At 39.2% G+C, this 23,943-nt stretch overlaps 1 protein-coding gene across 1 annotated transcript in view; it reads right to left on the bottom strand.

The window, feature by feature from the left end:
* The window catches only part of LOC128044773 (alpha-1,3-mannosyl-glycoprotein 4-beta-N-acetylglucosaminyltransferase C-like), a 60,507-nt gene extending 38,404 nt beyond the window's left edge, over positions 1 to 22,103 (bottom strand). The window contains exons 1-3 of the mRNA XM_052637195.1: positions 21,996 to 22,103; positions 20,245 to 20,398; positions 16,210 to 17,264 (exon numbers count right to left, since the gene is read on the bottom strand). Of these exons, the coding sequence (XP_052493155.1) occupies positions 16,210 to 17,264; positions 20,245 to 20,398; positions 21,996 to 22,103 (1,317 nt within the window). The remainder of the gene's footprint in view (positions 1 to 16,209; positions 17,265 to 20,244; positions 20,399 to 21,995) is intronic.
* Positions 22,104 to 23,943: the final 1,840 nt, after the last annotated feature.

Raw genomic sequence — 23,943 nt, forward strand, 5'->3', positions numbered from 1 at the left:
GATGCAGAGCCAACTGATTAGAAAAGACCCTGATGCTGGGAAAGATTGAAGGCTGTAGGAGAAGCACTCGACAGAGGATGAGGTGGTTGGATGGCATCACCAACTCAATGGACATGAGTTTGTGCAAACTCTCAGAGATAGTGAAAGATAGGGAAGCCTGGCATGCTGCAGGGATCGCAGAGTCGGACATGACTGAGCAACTCAACAAGAACAATTATACCACTCACGATAATGCAGTATCAGTGGGAGCCTTGGGATTGTTTTCCTGAAACTAGATAGTCTCATCTGGGTGTGATGCGAGACAATAACACCTGAAGTTTGTTGTTCATGTCCAATCTACTCCATAATCTTGTTTTGATTGCTGTCACTGCAGAAGATAAGATGCTGCAAACGGAAGCAGACTTTTCAGTGCTTTTGTGGCAATCTCAGGACTTTGACTTTAATCCAGAATGTATGGAGATTTGAAGTTGCTTCAAACCTACTTTCAAAACCACCATCATTTGCCGTCTCAAGCAGTTGCTCCTCTTGTAGCACAGACAAAGTAGATTCATCTGGCTTATTCAGATGGGTCATGGATCCATTCCTTCCCAGTTCAGGGGTCTTTTGTGGTTGGGAAGTAATGCTCAAACTCTTTTGAAAGCTGAGATAGGTGATGGTGCACCAGCTGGGAGAAAAAAGCCCTAGTTCAGTCCCTTTCAAAATCTCTACTGATATGTGAAATCTCAAAAATATGAAAGATCACTCATCACTCCCCATAATTCCAGTTTGGCTTTGAATGCAGCCACTTTATTTGCTTACTTGAACACAGTTGTTCTCCCCTGAAGTGACAGATAGAGTTCATTGAGCAGGTTGAATATGTTAAACAAGTAAGCAAGTTTTGTCTTCAGTTCAGTTCAGTCACTCAGTCATGTCCGACTCTTTGCGACCCCACGAATCACAGCACGTGAGGCCTCCCTGTCCATCACCATCTCCCGGAGTTCACTCAGACTCACGTCCATCGAGTCCGTGATGCCATCCAGCCATCTCATCCTCGGTCGTCCCCTTCTCTTCCTGCCCCCAATCTCTCCCAGCATCAGAGTCTTTTCCAATGAGTCAACTCTTCGCATGAGGTGGCCAAAATACTGGAGCTTCAGCTTTAGCATCATTCCTTCCAAACAAATCCCAGGGTTGATCTCCTTGCAGTCCAAGGGACTCTCAAGAGTCTTCTCCAACACCACACTTCAAAAGCATCAACTCTTTGGCGCTCAGCCTTCTTCACAGTCCAACTCTCACATCCATAGATGACCACTGGAAAAACAATAGCCTTGACTAGATGGACTTAAGTCTTCAAAGTAATGTCTCTGCTTTTGAATATACTATCTAGGCTGGTCATAACTTTTCTTCCAAGGAGTAAGAGTCTTTTAGTTTCATGGCTGCAGTCACCATCTGCAGTGATTTTGGAGCCCCCCAAAATAAAATCTGACACTGTTTCCACTGTTTCCCCATCTATTTCCCATGAAGTGATGGGACCGGATGCCATGATCTTCGTTTTCTGAATGTTGAGCTTTAAGCCAACTTTTTCGCTCTCCTCTTTCACTTTCATCAAGAGGCTTTTTAGCTCCTCTTCACTTTCTGCCATAAGGGTGGTATCATCTGCATATCTGAGGTTATTGATATATCTCCCGGCAATCTTGATTCCAGCTTGTGTTTCTTCCAGTCCGGCGTTTCTCATGATGTACTCTGCATAGAAGTTAAATAAGCAGGGTGACAATATACAGCCTTGACGTACTCCTTTTCCTATTTGGAACCATTCTGTTGTTCCATGTCCAGTTCTAACTGTTGCTTCCTGACCTGCATACAGATTTCTCAAGAGGCAGGTTAGGTGGTCTGGTATTCCCATCTCTTTCAGAATTTTCCACAGTTTCTTGTGATCCACACAGTCAAAGGCTTTGGCATAAATCTCTGGAGCAGTTCTGATAACTCAAAAACTCTGGCCAGTTGTCTACCTTTAGAAAGCCATCTCACTTCGTGTATAAAAGAAGATGTGTGTGCTCTGCATTCATCTCCATAAAGCTGAATGAACAGATGTGACTTGAGGTTATGTACTTCAGTGTGGTTGATAATTTTAATCACAGCCCACAAATCATTGTTAATACAGGTAACGTTTCTTGGCTAGTTAACATTTCCCTATAGATGATATAGGCTGTGTTCTATGGTCAGAAGCTACCTTTTTGTCCCAAGTACTGAAATCAGAAACAGTTCAGTTTTCCTGATATGTAATCATTCAAAGACCTGAATAATTCTGCAGCTGTGATGTTAGTGACAAAAGTGCACATAACATATGCACACTTTCCTGGAAAATATACTGGAAAGGAAGTGCAGACATATTTGATGAAGTGGTGACCTTCAATAATTCCTTCTGTTCTTTGTGTTTATGTTTTTTTCTTTTGAAAAACTCCAAAGACTTTGTTTCACTTTTTAAAAGTTTTAATTGAAGGATAATTGCTTTATAATATTTTGTTAGCTTCTGCCATACATAAACATGGATCAGCTATAGGTATACATATGGCCCTTCCCTCTTGAACCTCCCTCCCATCTCCTACCCCATCCCACCCCTCTGTGTTGTCATAGAGCATCAGATTTGAGCTCTCTGCATCATACACTGGTTATCTATTTTAGGTGGCAATGTATATGTTTCAATGTTACTCTTTCAATTCATCCCACACTCTCCTTCCTCCACTGTATCCACAAGTCTGTTCTCTATGTTTGCATCTCCACTGCTGCAAAAGATCATCTTTTAATGCAGAGTGCTTAGTCTCCATGTGGCAAAGAAGATTTGAAGGTTTCATGGCTTTATTGGTTAGCCAGTCACCACATATTATACAAAGTGGGCTTAGAGAATGTGGCTAACCTGTTGCAATGAACCCATAGTTTAGGACTCTTGGTGTTCTTTAAAATTTGGCTTTCTTTTTGTTGACAGTCTTAGAGTCTTCTGCTATCTCATCACTGGGTCTTTCCCCCTGTTCAAAGAAGCTCTCCAGAGACATTTGTTTTTTACTCCTCTTGGGTAGGTTAGATTTTGGGCTTATCAAAACTGTAACTGAGACAAATGCAGTGCATGAAATAGTCATGGATAGAAGTGATAAATAAAATAATATGTGAGCTATGCATGCACTAAAATAAGTATCAGATTTTGATTTAAAGTCTGCCACCAGATGCAGCTTAATTGTCACTTGCCATTCACTGATAGGGTTTTGATATGAGTCTGTAAACAATTGATTTATTATGATATCTGTGCAGCCAAACCTCTTTGCTAATGATGATCTCCATCTGTGGCCACTTCCCTGTGCTAGCTTTACCACCTCAGCTCTACCTCAGATCATCAGGCATTAAATTCTCATAAAGAGTGCTCAACCTAGATCCCTTGCATGCACAACTGATGGTAGGGCTCCCCCTTCCATAAGAATCTAATGCCTTTGCTGATCTGACAGGAAGTGGAGCTCAGAGTATAATGTGAACAATGGGGAATAGCTGCAAATATAGATGAAGCTTTGCTCACTTACCTGTCACTCACTTACTGCTGTGCAGGCCAGTTCCTAACAGGCTATGGACTGATAGTGGTCCATAACCTGGGAGTTGAGGACCCCTGTTCAAGTATGTTCCACTTGATATTATACAATTGTGATTTATTATATAGCTTAATTTATATAATAATACTTTGCTTAGAATATCTTCACCTTTGCTTATGAAAAACATGGCCTATACTTTATTTTCTAATGTCGTGGTAGAATTACGGTGTCAGTGTTATAGCAGCCTCACAAAAGAAACTGGAAAGCCTTTCATTTTTCTCCACAAGTGGCAAATGCAGATTATTTATGAGTTAAAATTTTTTTAATTATTTGGGTATTTTATAATTGCAGACCTATAATTTTGTTTGTGGAAAGTTTTTGTTGCTTCTGTGGTTAGTTGGTCTGGCTTTTTAATTATATTTTTTTCTTTTTTAAAGATTTATTTATTTTTTAATTGAAGGATAATTGCTTTACAGAATTTTGTTGTTTCCTATCAAACATCAACATAAATCAGTCATAGGTGTACATATGTCCCCTCCCTCTTAAACCTCCCTCCCATCTCCCTCCCCATCCTACCCCTCCAGGTTGATAGAGACCCTGTTTGAGTCCCCTGAGTCATACAGCAACTCCCTTGACTATCTGTTTTACTTATGGTAATATAAGTTGCCATGTTACTCTCTCCCTACATCTTGACCTCTCCTCCCCTCTCACCATGTCCATGTCTGTTCTCTATGTCTGTTTCTCCTCCGCTGCCTTGCAAATAAATTCATCAGTACCATCTTTCTAGATTCTATATATATGTGTTAGTATACCACACTTATCTTTCTTTTTCTGACTTCACTTGATATAGTAGTCTCTGCTGCTGTGGCTGCTAAGTCACTTCAGTCGTGTCCAACTCTGTGTGACCCCATAGATGGCAGACTCCCCCGTCCCTGGGATTCTCCAGGCAAGAACGCTGGAGTGGGTTTCCATTTCCTTCTCCAATACATGAAAGTGAAAAGTGAAAGTGAAGTCGCTGAGTCGTGTCCAACTTTTCACGACCCCATGGACGCTTCAGTCGTGTCCAACTCTGTGCAACCCCATAGACGTCAGACCACCAAGGCTCCTCCATCCATGGGATTTTCCAGGCAAGAGTACTGGAGTGGGTTGCCATTTCCTTCTCCAGGTATAATAGTCTCTAGGTTCATCCATCTCATTAGAACTGACTCAAGTGTGTTCCTTTTTATAGCTAATTATTAATTTGATTTATTTAGTAGATATATACATTTTTCTAATTTTATTCTATTTTTATGTGTCAATTATGATACATTGGTATTTATAACATACTGAATTTTGACCTCTGTTGTTTAATTATTAGTCCTAAGTATCTTACAAAGTTCTCTAACTACCTTGTCAGGGTCTAGTTCAGTTCAGTTCAGTTCAGTCACTCAGTCATGTCCAACTCTTTGTGACCCCATGAATCGCAGCACACCAGGCCTCCCTGTCCACCACCATCTCCCAGAGTTCACTCAGACTCACATCCATCGAGTTGGTGATGCCATCCAGCCATCTCATCCTCTGTCGTCCCCTTTTCCTCCTCCCCCGAACCCCTCCCAGCATCAGAATCTTTTCCAATGAGTCAACTCTTCTCATGAGGTGGCCAAAGTATTGGTGTTCAGCTTCAATATCAGTCCTTTCAATGAACACCCAGAACTTATCTCCTTTAGGATCGACTGGTTGGATCTCCTTGCAGTCCAAGGAACTCTCAAGAGTCTTATCCAACACCACACTTCAAAAGCATCAATTTTTCGGTGCTCAGCTCTCTTCACAATCCAACTCTCACATCCATATATGACCACAGGAAAAACCATAGCCTTCACTAGACGGACCTTTGTTGGCAAAGTAATGTCTCTGCTTCTGAATATGCTATCTAGGTTGGTCATAACTTTCTTTCCAAGGAGTAAGCGTCTTTTAATTTCATGGCTGCAATCACCACCTGCAGTGATTTTGGAACCCAAAATAATAAAGTCTGACATTGTTTCCACTCTTTCCCGATCTATTTCCCATGAAGTGATGAGACCAGATGCTATGATCTTCATTTTCTGAATGTTGAGCTTTAACCCAAATTTTTCACTCTCCTCTTTCACTTTCATCAAGAGGTACTTTAGTTCCTCTTCACTTTCTGCCATAAGGGTGGTGTCATCTGCATATCTGAGGTTATTGATATTTCTCCGGGCAATCATGATTCCAGCTTGTGCTTCTTCCAGCACAGAGCTTCTCATGATGTGTTCTGCATGTAAGTTAAATAAGCAGGGTGACAATAAACAGCCTTCCTATTTGGAACCAGTCTGTTGTTCCATGCCCAGTTATAACTGTTGCTTCCTGACCTGCATACAGATTTCTCAAGAGGCAGGTTAGGTGGTCTGGTATTCCCATCTCTTTCAGAATTTTCCACAGTTTCTTGTGATCCACACAGTCAAAGGCTTTGGCATAGTCAATAAAGCAGAAATAGATGCTTTTCTGGAATTCTCTTGCTTTTTCGATGATCCAGCAGATGTTGGCAATTTGATCTCTGGTTCCTCTGCCTTTTCTAACATCTGGAAGTTCACGGTCCATGTATTGCTGAAGCCTGGCTTGGAGAATTTTGAGCATTACTTTACTAGTGTGTGAGATGAGTGCAATTGTTCGGTAGTTTGATCATTCTTTGGCATTGCCTTTCTTTGGAATTGGAATGAAAACTGACCTTTTCCAGTCCTGTGGCCACTGCTGAGTTTTCCCAATTTGCTGGCATATTGAGTGCAGCATTTTCACAGCATCATCTAAGTGCTATATAAAGAATTCTTCTCAACTGATTTCTGATACTGGATATTTGTGGTTTCTTCCTTTTTCTTTTGTTTAATTAGTTTTACTAGTATTTTACTAAGCACAGGAGGCTGTGAGCCAGAGCACGAAGCACAGCCAAGAGGAGCTACCCCACGTCCAAGGTCAGGGGCAGCGGCCTAGAGTGCCAGGCTGTGACGGCACAGGAACGGCCGAGAGGAGCTACCCTGTGTCCGAGGTCAATGGTGGCCGAGAGGAGCTACCCCACATCTGAGGTCAGTGGCAGCCAGGAGGAGACACCCCACGTCCAGGGTCAGGGCGGAAGCCGGGAGGAGCTACCCCGCGTCCGAGGCCAGTGGCGGCCAGGAGGAGACACCCCGCATCCGAGGTCAGGGGCAGCCGGGAGAAGCCACCTCGCACCCGATGCCTGGGGCAGTAACCCCGAGGAGCCACCCTGAGCCCGAGGCCAGGGGCAACAGCTGGGAGGAGCCACCCACGCCCGAGGCCAGGGCCGGTGGCCGGGAGGAGCAACCCAAGGAGTGGTGGCTGTGCAGGCACAGGAGGGCCTAGAGGAGCTATCCTACGAAGAATGTCAGGAACGGCGGTGGTAAGGAGATACCCCTCGTCCAAGGTAAGAAGCAGCAGCTGTGCTTTGCTGGAGCAGCCGTGAAGAGATACCCCACACCCAAGGTAAGAGAAACCCAAGTAAGACAGTAGGTGTTGCAAGAGGGCATCAGAGGGCAGACACACTGAAACCATACTCACAAAAAACTAGTCAATCTAATCACACTAGGACCACAGCCTTGTCTAACTCAATGAAACCAAGCCATGCCTGCGGGGCAACCCAAGATGGGTGGGTCATGGCGGAGAGGTCTGACAGAATGTGGTCCACTGGAGAAGGCAATGGCAAGCCACTTCAGTATTCTTGCCTTGAGAACCCCATGAACAGTATGAAAAGGCAAAATGACAGGATACCAAAAGAGGAACTCCCCAGGTCATTAGGTGCCCAATATGCTACTGGAGATCAGTGGAGAAATAACTCCAGAAAGAATGAAAGGATGGAGCCAAAGCAAAAACAATACCCAGCTGTGGATGTGACTGGTGATAGAAGCAAGGTCCGATGCTGTAAAGAGCAATATTGCATAGGAACCTGGAGTGTCAGGTCCATGAATCAAGGCAAATTGGAAATGGTCAAACAAGAGATGGCAAGAGTGAACGTCAACATTCTAGGAATCAGTGAACTCAAATGGACTGGAATGGGTGAATTTAACTCAGATGACCATTATATCTACTACTGCGGGCAGGAATCCCTCAGAAGAAATGGACTAGCCATGATGGTCAACAAAAGAGTCCAAAATGCAGTACTTGGATGCAATCTCAAAAATGACAGAATGATCTCTGTTCATCTCCAAGGCAAACCATTCAGTATCACAGTTATCCAAGTCTATGCCCCAACCAGTAACACTGAAGAAGCTGAAGTTGAACGGTTTTATGAAGACCTACAAGACCTTTTAGAACTAACACCCAAAAAAGATGTCCTTTTCATTATAGGGGACTGGAATGCAAAAGTACGAAGTCAAGAAACACCTGGAGTAACAGGCAAATTTGGCCTTGGAATGCAGAATGAAGCAGGGCAAAGACTAATAGAGTTTTGCCAAGAAAATGCACTGGTCATAGCAAACACCCTCTTCCAACACCACAAGGGAAGACTCTATACATGGACATCACCAGATGATCAACACCGAAATCAGATTGATTATATTCTATGCAGCCAAAGATGGAAAAGCTCTATACAGTCAGCAAAAACAAGACCAGGAGCTGACTGTGGCTCAGATCATGAACTCCTTATTACCAAATTCAGACTTAAATTGAAGAAAGTAGGGAAAACCGTTAGACCATTCAGGTATGACCTAAATCAAATCCCTTATGATTATACAGTGGAAATGAGAAATAGATTTAAGGGCCTAGATCTGATAGATAGAGTGCCTGATGACTATGGAATGAGGTCCGTGACATTGTACAGGAGACAGGGATCAAGACCATCCCCATGGAAAAGAAATGCAAAAAAGCAAAATGGCTGTCTGGGGAAGCCTTACAAATAGCTGTGAAAAGAAGAGAGGCGAAAAGCAAAGGAGAAAAGGAAAGATATAAGCATCTGAATGCAGAGTTCCAAAGAATAGCAAGAAGAGATAAGAAAGCCTTCTTCAGCGATCAATGCAAAGAAATAGAGGCAAACAACAGAATAGGAAAGACTAGAGATCTCTTCAAGAAAATTAGAGATACCAAGGGGACATTTCATGCAAAGATGGGCAGAAATGGTATGGACCTAACAGAAGCAGAAGATATTAAGAAGAGGCGGCAAGAATACATGGAAGAACTGTACAAAAAACATCTTCATGACCCAGATAATCATGATGATGTGATCACTAATCTAGAGCCAGACATCTTGGAATGTGAAGTCAAGTGGGCCTTAGAAAGCATCACTATGAACAAAGCTAGTGGAGGTGATGGAATTCCAGTTGAACTGTTTCAAATCCTGAAAGATGATGCTATGAAAGTGCTGCACTCAATATGCCAGCAAATTTGGAAAACTCAGCAGTGGCCACAGGACTGGAAAAGGTCCGTTTTCATTCCGATTCCAAAGAAAGGCAATGCAAAAGAATGCTCAAACTACTGCACAATTGCACTCATCTCACATGCTAGTAAAGTAATGCTCAAAATTCTCCAAGCCAGGCTTCAGCAATACGTGAACCATGAACTCCCTGATGTTCAAGCTGGTTTTAGAAAAGGCAGAGGAACCAGAGATCAAATTGCCACATCCGCTGGATCATGGAAAAAGCAAGAGCATTCCAGAAAAACATCTATTTCTGCTTTATTGACTATGCCAAAACCTTTGACTGTGTGGATCACAAGAAACTGTGGAAAATTCTGAAAGAGATGGGAATACCGACCACCTGACCTGCCTCTTGAGAAATCTGTATGCAGGTCAGGAAGCAACAGTTAGAACTGGGCATGGAACAACAGACTGGTTCCAAATAGGAAAAGGAGTACGTCAAGGCTGTATATTGTCATCCTGCTTATTTAACTTCTATGAAGAATATATCATGAGAAACGCTGAACTGGAAGAAACACAAGCTGGAATCAAGATTGACGGGAGACATATCAATAACCTCAGATATGCAGAAGACACCACCTTTATGGCAGAAAGTGAAGAGGAGCTAAAAAGCCTCTTGATGAAAGTGAAAGAGGAGAGCGAAAAAGTTGGCTTAAAGCTCAACATTCAGAAAACGAAGATCATGGCATCCAGTCCCATCACTTCATGGGAAATAGATGGGGAAACAGTGGAAACAGTGTCAGACTTTATTTTGGGGGGCTCCAAAATCACTGCAGATGGTGACTGCAGCCATGAAACTAAAAGACTCTTACTCCTTGGAAGAAAAGTTATGACCAACCTAGACAGTATATTCAGAAGCAGAGACATTACTTTGCCGACTAAGGTCCGTCTAGTCAAGGCTATGGTTTTTCCAGTGGTCATCTATGGATGTGAGAGTTGGACTGTGAAGAAGGCTGAGCACCGAAGAATTGATGCTTTTGAAGTGTGGTGTTGGAGAAGACTCTTGAGAGTCCCTTGGACTGCAAGGAGATCCAACCAGTCCATTCTGAAGGAGATCAGCCCTGGGATTTCTTTGGAAGGAATGATGCTAAAGCTGAAACTCCAGTACTTTGGCTACCTCATGCGAAGAGTTGACTCATTGGAAAAGACTCTGATGCTGGGAGGGGTTGGGGGCAGAAAGAGAAGGGGACGACAGAGGATGACATGGCTGGATGGCATCACGGACTCGATGGACGTGAGTCTGAGTGAACTTCGAGAGATGGTGTGGACAGGGAGGCCTGGCGTGCTGCAATTCATTGAGTCGCAAAGAGTCGGATATGACTGAGCGACTGAACTGAACTAGTATTTTGTTAACTTGGAGAATAACTATTAGTTTTGTAAAATATAGAAATTTAGAAAACTATTAATTTTATTAACAGTTTATTAAGCCTGCAGAATCCACGTGGACAGAGGAGCCTGGCATGGTACAGTCCATGGGATTGCAGAGTCAAACATGACTGAGTGACTAAGCACAGCACAGCATGGAGATTGTATGCTTAGCTTCACAAGAATCTGGCAAGATGTCTTCCCAAGCAGCTTTACCATTTGGATTCCCATCAGCAATGAGGAAGTTTTTCTGTTGTCTTACATCTTCACCAGCAATTGGTAGTCTCAGTTTTTATTTCTTAGCCATTTTAATAGATGGATAAGCATATCACTGTTTTTTCCTTTGCTTTCTCTTGTGCATGATGCATTTTATTTTCCATATTTCCCCAATGTTGAGGACTTTATATATGCTTTGGTAAGATGTCTATTTATATGTCTACTTGTTTCAATTCAGGGATTTTTCTCTTACTGTGAAGTTTGACTAGTTTTTTGTGGGTTTGTTTTTTTTTTTTTTAGTATTTTTAATGAAAATCTTTCCTCACATAATGTGTTTTGCAAATATATTCTAGAGACTTACCTTTCCATTCTTTGAATATTTTCTGTTTTCCACAGAGTGTACATTTTAGATTTAATAAAGTGTATATTACTGATTTTTCCTTCATGGATCATGCTCCTCATGTTGTATATAAAAACTAAACATCAAACTAGCTTATGTAAATTTTCTCATGTGAAGTTTCCCACTATAATTTTTATAGTTTTTTATTTAAGTTGATGTTGAGAGAATTTATGTCTAAGGTCCAAAGTTTGTGTCTATTTCTTTTATTATAACTATCCATTTGTGGTTGATGATTAAAGACTAATGGACAAAAGATTAAAAACTAAAGGATTTCTCAGATGGCTAAGTGGGTAAAGAATTTGCTTGCAATGAAGGAGACACAAGTTCAATCCCTGGATCAGGAAGATCCCCAGGAGAAGGAAATGGCAACCCACTGCAGTATTCTTGCCCGTGAAATCCCATGGACAGAGGAGCTTGGTGGGTTACAGTGCCTTGGGTCCAAAAGTCAGACACAACTTACACCTGAAACTAATATAATATTGAAAGTCAACTATACTTCTATTTTTTAAAGATATGCATTTATTAGAGTTACACTCTCCTTACTTATCTTCACAATTTTATACTTAGAAATGAGTTTTTAAAGCTCATTTTATCTTTTATTAAAGTATAGTTGATTTACAATGTTGTGTTAATTTTAGATGTACTGTAAATATAATTCATGTATACATATTTGAATTTTTCAGATTCTTTTCCCTTAGAGGTTATTACAAGACTAGTTCCCTGTGCTGTCCTAAAGGTCTTTGTTGATTATCTAATTTACATATATGAGCATATATATATATTAATCCAAAACTCCTAATATATCCCTCCCCCATTTCCCCTTTGGTATTCATAAATTTGTTTTCCATGTATATGGGTCTATTTCTATTTTACAAAGAAGTTTGTGTCTTCTTTTTACATTCCACATATAACCAATATCATATGATATTTGTCTTTCTCTAACTTACCTCATTTCATATGACAATTTGTAGGTCCATCTATGTTTCTGGAAGTGACATTATTTCATTCTTTTTTAATGTCTGTGTAATAGTCCATTCTTGGTTATTGCAAATCATGCTGCTATGAACATTGGGGTGCATGTATCTTTTCTTTTTAGAAGTTCTAAGAATGTGTTGGGACAGAGAGTATTGAAAGAGCACAGTATATACAGCAGAAGCTAATACAAAGTTGGAAAGCAACTACATTTCAATAATATATTAATTTATATGTAAATATAAATTTATATAGATTTATATTTATCCATATATATAAGTAAACACAATATTCCATTAAAAATACAACCTACTGTGATACATGAAATACACTATTTAAAGTCATATGTATAAAAGGCATTTATAGTCATAAAGTCTAATTCTGTTTTGTAAATAAGTTCATTTGCATCATTTTTTAGATTTCCTCATATAAGTGAAGAATCAGGTAAACATGACACCAGCAAAGGAAACTAATAAAATGCCAATATCCCACCCTGAATAATAGGAGATCAATGAACTGTCTGACAAAGAATTCAGAATTATCCTCTTAAAGGCATTTAGAGACCTATAAACACACACATAGCTACTTGAAATTAAGGCACAATACATAAACAAAATGAGAAGTTCAACAAATAAATGAAAACTACCTCCCTCCCCACCGCCCCCCCCCCAACACACACACAGATAAAACCAGAAATCCTAAAACAGGAAAATGGAATGGTTGAATAGAAAAAACTATTGTGCCCTTGAACAGCAGCTCACAAACTCTACCAAACAGAAAAATGAATCCATGAACTCAGATGATTGTTTGAAATTACCCAGTCAGAGGAAAAAATAGACAAAAATGAAAAAGAATGAAGAAAACCTACAGCAATTAAGGGACACCAGTAAGAGAAACAATTTATTGCAAGTCCTAAAAGGAGAACAGAAAGAGAAAGGGTCTATATATAATGGCTGAAAACTTCCAAAACATGGAGGGAGAAATATAGAGAGAGATCTACGAGACCCACAGAACCCCAAAATAAGTTGAAATTGAAAAGGGCTACCCCAAGAGATGTTATAATTTAATTGTCAAGCTGCTCCTGCTGCTCCTGCTAAGTCGCTTCAGTCATGTCCGACTCTTCGCGACCCCATGGACTGTAGCCTACCAGGCTCCTCCGTCCATGGGATTTTCCAGGCAAGAGTACTGGATTGGGTTGCCATTGCCTTCTTAAATTGTCAAGTCAAAGGCAAAGAGAGAATTTTGAAAGAAGAGGAAAACAACACACCATATACAAGGGGAGCCTCCATAAGGCAAGAAGCAGATTTCTCAGCATAAACTACAAGCCAGGAGAGATTGAAATGATGCATTCAAAATATTGAAAGAAAATATCATACTATGCAAAACTGCCCTTCATAAACAAAAGACTTTCCATGAAAAAAAAAAAAAAGCTGAGGCTTTCCATCACCACTAGACCTACCTTACCAGGAATACAAAAGGTTGTACTTCAGACTGAAATGAAAGGATGCTGATTAACATCATAAAAACACAAATATAAGAAAACTCACTGAGAAATTTAAGTACATAGTCAAAGTTAGATTGATGTTGTAATGGTCATGTGTAGATAATTTACAACTATCAGAAAGTTAAAAGTGAATATTGAAAGTAACCATAACTCTAATAATTTTATACTGAATACACAATAAGAAAAATAAATTATATCAGTAACCTGAAATGTAAGCTGAAGACATTAAAGTGTAAAGTTTCTGTATGCTATTAAATTAACCATTAAAACAGGATATTATAACATATTTTATGTATCATAGTAACTACAAAGGGAAAGCCTGAAGTCCATAAACAAAATATTATAAAGAGTCATCATCCCATCTTAAAAGTTATAAAATCACCATAAAGAATTATTAAATCACAGCAAGACATCAAAAGACAAGAAGAGAGGAGGAAAGGAGAAAATGGATTTGCAAAAGGCTCAGAAAACAATTTTTAAATGGTGACACAATTCCTTATATACCAATACTTACTTAATTGTAAATGGATTACATTTTATAATAAAAAGAGAAAGACTGAATGGATAAAAAAAATAATATCCAACAATACGTTACCTTCAAGAGATTCATTTTAGCTTTAAGAACACATGGAGGCTGAGAGTGAGGAGATATAAAAAGATATTTCAAGCAAATGATAACCTAAAGATGATAAGGGTAGTTATAACTTTATCATACAAAATAGGCTTTAAGCTAACAATGATCATAAGGGACAAAGAATTTCATTATATGAAGATGCCAATTCATCTAAAGGAAATAATAAAGGTAAATGCTTATGCACTCGATGTCAGAGCACCTAACCATATAAATAAACACTAAAAGAAAAGAATAAATAAACAGCAATATGATAATAGTTTCAGATATTATACCTCACTCTAAACAATGCATATATCACCCAAACAGAGAATAAACTGTAAAAAAAAAAAAAAAAGTTAACCTGAACATTATTACAAAATGAACCTAATATACATATATAGAACATTTCATCCAAAAGCAGCAGAATATGTTTCTCCTCAAGTGTATATGAAACATTTTCTAGCATACATCACATATCACACCACAAAACAATTCTCAAAAAATTCAAGAAGATAGAAATTACATCAAGTATCTTTTCCTACCACAATGGAATGAAACTAGAAATCAAGTAAAGGAAGATTATTAAAGATTTCATAATACACGGAAATTAAAGAATCTTCATTTTACTAGCCATTTTCTTAGCATATTCTCAATACCTTTTTAATAGTTCACATTTGCCAAGAAGCTGAAAATGGGATTTGAGAGTCAAGAGATTTACTGGTGGAGGGAGATTTTTACTGGCAAGGCTTCAGATTGTGGTGAAGTTCTGAAAACTGTGAAAGGTGACAGAGAAAGAAGAACTGGCTAGGAAGAGTCTAGGATTGCAGCAGTATTCTAAGAAAGTTTCAAACAGGTCGATGGTGAGTCCTTGAGTTGATATCACCTATTGGGACTCCACCATCTTGCCAGAATGGGACTTGATAGTGTTTCTGGTGTGTCAGTCATTGACTGGGAGCATTCTGTGGGAAACATGGCCCTGACACACCAACACTGGGGTGAATTCAGAGGGCAATTCGTGGAGTTATCAGTCAATCATCCTGCCTGTAGCAGGAGATTTGAATTGTGCATTTTCATATCTATGGGATACACTGGCCCCATTCCCCTGCACCTGATGCTCTCAAAGCATTTACTTTCCATTGTTATTTTATTTTCCCCAATCCCTTTCCTTGTTTCCATCCTATTCTCCTATTTCAAAAATTTCCAGATCTTTCTAAGATTTTTTATTTCATTTCAGTTCTCCTCAAATAGTTCTCCTAAAACTGTCCTTTCTTTTTCCTTATCCCATGCCTTCACAGAATGTGTTCTCAAGCTAGGAAAAACCATACACTGCTCATTAGTTGAGCTCAGGGCTGAGAGCTCAAACTTTTCTGAGTGTAAAGATCTCATACCCAAACTGAACTTTAAAAATGTTAATAAAACATCCAAAGTTTTCCTATCAGAAACATCCAGAGATACACCTATGGAAATAAAACTTATAGTCCCGGAGATAAAACTATGCTGGGGACAGGATCTACCAGAAATCAAAGAAAATTATTTTTAATAATTTTAATTCCATCTAGAAAAGAATATTCTGGCATGTTGAGTGGTTATGTAGAAGAGGATTCTACCTAACCATAGAGATAGTCAATAAACACTTGTCAAATGAATAACTGTCTTATAATGGCAAATGACATTACGGAGAGGTCATGTTTCCCTCCTGACCAATCTACTTCTTCCTGCCACACAGGAAGGAATGAATCTCTTGGATGTGATATGAGCATCAATCAATCCTACCTACATGTTGTTGTTCCTAGAAGCCTGGTATTCTCACCCAAGGAACAAATTTTGGATGGTAGATCCTTTTGGATAGAAAACCAGTGAAGGGTTTGACAAGCCTACTTCTTCCACTAGTGGCTCTCTGGTACCAAGAGGATGTTACCTTCACTCTGCCTTTCAGCATGCTATTATTAATTATTATTATTAATAATATTGAAAAGACCCAACAATGAGATGTCCCTGGCCAATTTCAAGACTTTAATTTTTTAAACTCTGTGTACTCTAACCTCCAGTATAACCACTCCAGAACTCCCAGTGGCTTCTCTACGTATTACTTAAACTTCACTTAACCCAGATGTTAATGTGCCTGACTATTATTCCAGAGGATGAAGTTGCTGTCACTAGCAATCTCACACATTTTACCTTCTTCCCAGACTTGTTAGATAATACTTGCTTATTTAGGATGCCATTTACCAGTAGTCCCAGCAGAATATAGTCATCACAGTCATTGATCTGATTAGTAGAAGAATAGCCAAGTTCTATTTGTCCCTCTTTCAGCTGATTCTCACCTTTTAGGTCAAAGCCAGTCAACACTTGAACTCGGACCACTTTAGCAGGTGAGTCCAAAACCACAGTCAGATGGCTTCCAGCTTCAGCTGACTTGGCATAAAAGAAATTCTTATTCAAGCTATAGGCATTCATGGGAACAGAGTCATTGGTAGCCTTCAGGCTAGTATAGAGGGAGGCAGCAGGGTTGTTGGGAGAACTAATGTCATCCTCTTCAAACTCTTTATCCTTGAGACTGTTGAATTTGTCTTCAAAGGAGGAGTAATTGCCCATGTGCTGGAAGAGGGAAGGGAGGAACTGGACAGGTGTTTGCTGCATGAGAAGATCATGAAAATGGGACAGGAGGGAGTCACAGGGCATTTCTTGGTAGAAGAGGAGAAGGAAATTAACAAAACAAGGGAGGTCTTTAGTACAAAAGAGTTTTCCAGTGAAGCCCAACGGAGAGAATTCCAGAGTCACCCAAGGTTTGTTTTCCCATGCAGACACTGTAGTAGCTATCTGGGTGACAAATCCAGGGACACATTTCACATCATCCTCAATCATCAAGAAATAGTCAGAGTGGTTGGTAGCAAAGTTCATGAGGAAGGCGTAATCCATGTTCCTCTTGGAATGGAAGGCTACATAGTCAGGAGTGTCATTAAAGTTTCTCTTAAGGCTCTTCAAGGGAAGATAGCTTTTAAGAGGCGTGTTAATCACCACTAGCTTGCTGGCCTGGATATATGGTTTAAAGATGGTTGAGATATTGGAGATCGTTTGACCATGCCACATGGGATCAGGATCTGCCAAGTGTACCAGAACAATGAAGTGTTTCTGCTCAGATAAGGAGGAAGAATAAAAGAGAGATTCCAGGGTGTCCAAGAGGTAGCTCCTTTGGGGACGCTTCATGGAGGAAATCCCTATGGTCAGCAATCCTAGGATTGAGGGGAAAAAATAGAACTTGTATCAACATAGGGAAGTGAAGGAAATAGTTGCTATAGTTGAGGTTATAAGATTTTCTTATGTCTTTCCAATATGCCAACTCTCTGTATTATTATAGCTACTTTACACTTTCTCCCCTCTAGACCTGAGTATGGACTATGTTAGGAGTAATGCTTCATCACAAGTTGTGAGGGTTTTTTTAGTGTTAACTTTGAAAAACTATTGTGGAAGAAATAAAGATGATAGACTAAAAACATTTGCACCTGTGTCTCCTCCTTCCCAAAATCGCATTGAAAAACCAGAAAGGTTACCATGAGAGAATTGCAATATTTAATGAATTTCTGCAAGAATGAGAGAATATGCAATAGGAATGGAGAAATCTAAGCATAAGAATTCATATTTCAAAAGACACACAGAGAAAATGACTGCACAGATACGTCTTTATTCTAAAAGCCTCAGAAGAATTCTAAGTTTGAGCCACCAAACACAAAGGAAAGGGCCCTGGATGGTCACCTGGATAATTAATCACGAAATTATTTCCAAAACTACTGAATCAGTGATCACCAAGTGGCTGGTGGGAGATCTGCCAGGGTGTGAGTCCTATGGCTGGAGAGAACTTAAGAATGGAAGCCAAGAACTCTAGACACAAGAGGGAAAAAGGAAAAAACACAGCTGACTGGCATTTGTTTATATGGTAAAGTTCTACGTATGGTTCCTTGAAGAACATGAAGTAGATATTCAGAACTATAGAGGTTGCCAGAGAAGTTCATCTAAGCAGATAAGGAAGGAAATAGCACAGGTGACTTAGAGCTCTAATAGAAGAGACAAAGGGTTAGTTCACCCGAATCAGCTACCCACATTCCTTGCTTTCTGCTTATGTCACTGCTTCCCTGCAATCTAATGAGGCAAGCTTTCTTAATCACAACCCACTGCAACAGAGTGGTAAACAGAGATGGCTATTTAGAGAGAACAAATAAACAATCTAGATTCTTGAATATTAATCTGAAAGATAAATCGCCAAACATTTGATTATAAAGCTTGAAGCAAGAATCACCAATATAAAGAAAGAAAAACAACTCAACCAAGAACAGAACTCTGAAAATAGAAACTAACAGGAAACAGTGCATAGAAGAACATTTCAAATATATTAAATCCAGTCTCAAAGAGATTGGAGAGGAAATCAAATTCTTTGGCAAAAGAACAAACTTGTAGAGGTTAGAGTTTGTAGAAAATATTGACATGAGGATTTGATCAAATTCAGGTTATATTTTCTGGCAATAATACTTTATGAGTTGGTGATACATTCTTCTCTCAGAAGGCATATAATGGCAGGTTATTTCTGTGTTTAGGATGTTAGCAGACTTTGAAGTTCAGTGTCTAGATTCATTAATACTCCAGAGGTTGCAATATGGTGATATTCTAAGGCTAACATTCCTTATTCATTTGTTAACTGGAATGCTATATAGAACAGTCTTTTGTACTCTGTGGGAGAGGAAGAGGGTGGGATGATTTGGGAGAATGGCATTGAAACATGTATAATATCGTATATGAAACGAGTCACCAGTCCAGGTTATCATGGGGCTGGTGCACTGAGACGACCCAGAGGAATGGTACGGGGACAGAGGAGGGAGGGAGGTTCAGGATGGGGAATACGTGTATACCTGTGGCAGATACATGTTGATGTATGGCAAAACCAATGCAATATTGTAAAGTAATTAACCTCCAATTAATATAAATAAATTTATATTTTAAAAAAAAGAGAAAATTCCCTTCATCTACTTCTTGGTTTCCAAGTAGTATAGTTCACATAAGGAAAGTGAGATAAATATTTGATTCTTTCCCTTTATTTACTAGCTTTCAAAATAATGCTAGGAGCTGGTTCCCTCACGTTCTCCATAGTGACAAAATTTTTGCTTTTTGGTTGTTGTTGTTGTTGTTGTTTATATATCTATGTACTCATGGTTTTCATACCATTGAAATTTTATCTTTATCGATGTTCAAATTTTCCTATCTTTGGTAGGATAATTAATTATCAGAGATAATCAGCCTCTTAAAATTGGGTCCTGAGCCCTTTTGATACAACTTTAGCTGTATTCAAAAGCTTCCTTTCTATATGGAATAGTTCCTGCCTGTGACCCAGAGTCAGCCTTTTTCCAAGGAACTCCTTTTAGAGGAAGTTCTTTCTAGTGAAAAATGGGATTTATATAATGAGTGCTCATTGTAGTAAGTCATTTCTAGGCTCTAGTGAACAGAGCTGAAACATTTTTAAGAGATAAAACACATTATGAGTTCAATACCGATATTTCAAAATGCATTCAACTCAAAAATGCACTTAAATGTAAAGAAAACAAAAGGTGTTTTCCTTATGAAGAGTATCAAAAGTCCTGATTTAAAAGGTCTCATGTTCCCTAGCTAGCCATAGACTTCAGTAACAGATGCCAGCATGGTTGTCAGGGACAAGAGAGAAAGGGATACTGCAGCAGAGGCCAGTGAGGATAACAGCTACACTTACCTCAAGATTATAGGCTGCTGCTGTAGATGATACTGAAAACCATGAGACTGGGTGAGTGAACCAAGAAACTAAGCTTATAGGGTATTGGGTATTGCAACCCATAATGGAATACAACCTGCAAAAAATCAAATCACAATGCTATACAATGAAACTAATACAGTATTGTAAATCAACTATACTTTAACTTTTAAAAATGTAAGTCTAGATAAGGACTGAGCTCTGGGGTATATTAACATTTAGATGTTGGAGACAGAAGATAAATCAGCATGAGAGTGAGGAACTATCAAGAAATTTAGAGGGAAATCATAAGAATCTAGGATCCTTGGAAGCAATTAAAGAATGTTGAAAGAGAGTGATCTGTGTCAAATGTTGTCATAGGTCCCTTTTGCTTTCCACCTGCCTTCTTTATATACCCTTGAATAACCTGCCCCTGCATCGCATATCCTCTTGAGCACACTCACTTTTTTTCACAGGAGGAGCTCCAATCAAGATACAGGAATCCACATCTTTTAGTGGTTCTGAGTTTTTCTGCATATCTTTGAAGGTTTCCACGTAGTTTGTTCTACTAGGGCTGATCTGCATCCGGGCTCTTTGCCAAGCTACCATCTCCTTTTCCTGCTGAGAAAAGGGTAAGCCTCACTTATAACATTCATGCCTTGTGAGAATAATGCCTGGATTCCCCTTTGTACAACATAATAACCTGTCTCCAGGACAGAGGGCAGCTTGCTCAGGGCTCATTTCAGTTTCTTACTTATCTTCTGAAAAAGTTTTACACCAGAGGTTCTTACATAGGTTATGGGTCCTGGAGTGAAGGGAGATGGTATTTATTTAGTTATCTTCCATTTTATGTAGGGAATGAGATAATGTCAGTCTATGCCATTTTTCACCCACAATCATCTTTATGACTATAGTCTGACATGGGTCATTTAATCCCATGAAGGGCAAAACATGTTAGGTGTGAGAGATACAGGAGTGCTCAGTTGCTTAGTCATGTCCAACTCCTTGTGACTCCATGAACTGTAGCCTGACAGTCTCCTCTGTCTATAAGATTTTTCCAGCAAGAGTACTGGAGTGGGTTTCCATTTCCTTCTCCAGGTGATATTACTGGCCCAGGGATTGAACACGTCTCCTGCATCTCCTCCATTAGCAGGTGGATTCTTTACCACTGCACCATCTGGGAAGCCCAAGAGATACAGCAGACAACCTTGTCTCCTTTAGAATTATGGGAGACCAGGTAATACTACCCCAATGCCCCAATCTAAACTCTTTCCCATTGGTGGCACTTCACCCTTCCAAATTCATTAACCACTCTACCTTTTCTTCTTTGCTGTTACTGTTTTCTGGTGAAATTTTCTTGAAAGTGAAAGTGTTCATTGTTTAGTCATGTCCGACTCTTTGCGACTCCATGGACTCTAGACAGCCAGGCTTCTCTGTCCATGGAATTCTCTAGGCAAGAATACTGGAGTGGGTAGCCTGTCCCTTCTCCAGGGTCTCTTCCTCACCCATGGATCAAATCTGCATCTACTGCATCACGAGCACTGTCTAAGCCACCAGGGAAGCCCAACTCCCTAGAATTTTCTTGGCTTGGGGAAATGACAACTTCTCTGAGGTTTGAGATCCTATTGTATAAAAATTGGGGGAAATGTATAACTTTGAAACCAAGGGAAATTTTCTAAATTTTTTTTAAACAAGGAAAATATTTTCTACTTTATCAATTGCTGTTAAAAAAAGGAGGGGAGGGCAGCTTTAAGTAAACATTAAACAGTGTTATTTCTTCCCAGCCCTGAATTCTCTCTTTTCAGAGTGCCACATCCCTTACTGTTTCCATCAAAGAAAAATGATATATCGAGTCCTTAAGATTTGTTATCTTTCTTTTTGAGTGTCTAGGATTCCCTGGTGGCTCAGATGGTAAAGAGTCTGCCTGTAATGTGGGAGACCCGGGTTTGATCCCTGGGTCAGGAAGATCCCCTGGAGAAGGAAATGCAACCCACTCCAGTATTCTTGCCTGGAAAATCCCATAGACAGAGGAGCCTGGCCGACTACAGTCCATGGGGTTGCAAAGAGTCAGATACTCAAAGTGAGTGACTTCACTTTTACTTTCTTCGAGTCTACTATTTAGTGATAATTTCACACAAATAGACACTTAATGTCCCCCTTTTTTTCTAGTCCAGAGATTTCAACTTTTACCCCACCCATACTTTCTGGTACTTACCAAAGACAGGAAACTTGCAGTATCAAAGGGGTTTTCTTTAATGAAAAAAAATATTGGGAATACCATCGCTATTGCAATAACAATGAGTATCCATAGGAAATCTTTCATGGTGCCGACACGGGGAGCTTGTACAGCAGCTGGTTCTCAATCTGTGATCCTTGGATGCACACTTATAATCTGCAATTTACACACTATTGAGAAAAGTTTTCATTTGGTAGTGATATTTTGCTAATGAATCAAGAAAATACAGCTTACTTGTGTAATTAGCATTCTTTTTTAAAGATAATTTTTAGGGCAGTTTTAAGTTTGCAGCAAAATTGAAAAAAGATACAGAGATTTTCCATTTACCCCCTTGCCCTTACATATGCATCATCAGAGTGATGCATTTGTTACAATTGATTAATCCACATTGACACATCATTATTACTCAAAGTCCACAGTTTACAGTAAGGTTCATTCTTGGTGTTGTACATTCTATGGGTTTAGTATAAATGACATAAATGTATAAATGACATGTATCAACCATTTTAATATCATTCAGAGTATTTTCACTGCCCTAGAAGTCCTCTGTAATCTACCTGTTCATTCTTTTACCCACTACCCAATCCCCACTTATGCTTTAACTGTCTCCATAGTTTTTCCTTTTCCAGAAAGTTGGGATTAGACGGTGTGTAGTCTTTTGATATTGACTTCTTTCAATTGGTAATATGTGTTAAGGTACCTCCATTTCTTTTCATTACTTCATAGCTTATTTCTTTTTAGCACTGAATAATATTCCATTATCTGGATTACCACCATCTATCCTTTCACCTGTTGAAGGATGTCTTGGTTGCTTCCGTTTCAGCAATTATGACTATGGCTGCTATAAAGATCTGTATGCAGGCTTTTGTGTGGACATAAGTTTTCAGCTCTTTTGGGCAAACACTAAGGAGCACAATTGCTGGATCATATGGTAAGAGTAAGTTTAGTTTCATAAGAAACAGCTAATCTGTCTTCCAAAGTGCTTTGCCATTAGCAGTGTATGAGAATTTCTGTTGCTCCAATCTTTGCCAGCATTTCTTGTCAGAGTTCTGGATTTTGGTCATTCTAATAGATGTGTCGTGGTGTTTCTCATTGCTGTTTTAATTTGCATTTCCTTATTGGCATATGATGTGGAGTATCTTTTCATATGCTTATTTGCTATCTGCTATCTGTATATCCTCTTCAGTTAGACATCTGTTAAGGTCTTTAGCTCATTTGTTAACTGGATGGCAAAAACCATCACAATATTGTAAAGTAATTATTCTCCAATTAAGACAAATTAATTTTTTTAAAAGGAATGGTAAAAATAGACTTCTTCATTTTGTACCTAATTTTAGTGGGAAAACTGAGTTTCTCCTTGTTAATTGTGATTTAATGGTGGGTATTTCATAGTCTTTATTAAACTGAGAAAGTTTCCATATATTTTTTTTCTTCCCCTCTATTCTTCATTTATTGATAGATTTTACCATGGATGGTATTGGATTTTGTCATATCCTTTTACTGCAACTACTGATAATATCATGTGATTTTTCTTTTTTAGTCTGTTGAATATGATGGATTATATTAATGATTTTAGAACATTAGCACAGCTTTTAATGCCTGGGGTAAATCCTACCTGGTTATGGGGTATAATTGTTTTTTTACACTGCTGGTTTCAAATCGCCAGTGTTTTGTTGAAGAGCAATGCATCTAAGCAGGAGACATGTTGGCCTGTTGTTTTCTTTTTCTGTATTGTCTTTGTCTGATTTTAGTATCAGCGTGGTATTTGCCCCAAAGTAATTTTGGAAATGTTCCCTCTCCTTCTATTTTCTGGAAAAGATTGTGTAAAATTGCTGCTAATTATTTAGATAATTAATAAGAATTGGGTAGAATTCACCAATAAACCCACTTGGGCCTGGTGCTTTTTGTTTTGGAAAGTTATTCATTA

Source organism: Budorcas taxicolor, chromosome 3 (assembly GCF_023091745.1).
Source record: "Budorcas taxicolor isolate Tak-1 chromosome 3, Takin1.1, whole genome shotgun sequence".
NCBI classification, from domain to species: domain Eukaryota; kingdom Metazoa; phylum Chordata; class Mammalia; order Artiodactyla; family Bovidae; genus Budorcas; species Budorcas taxicolor.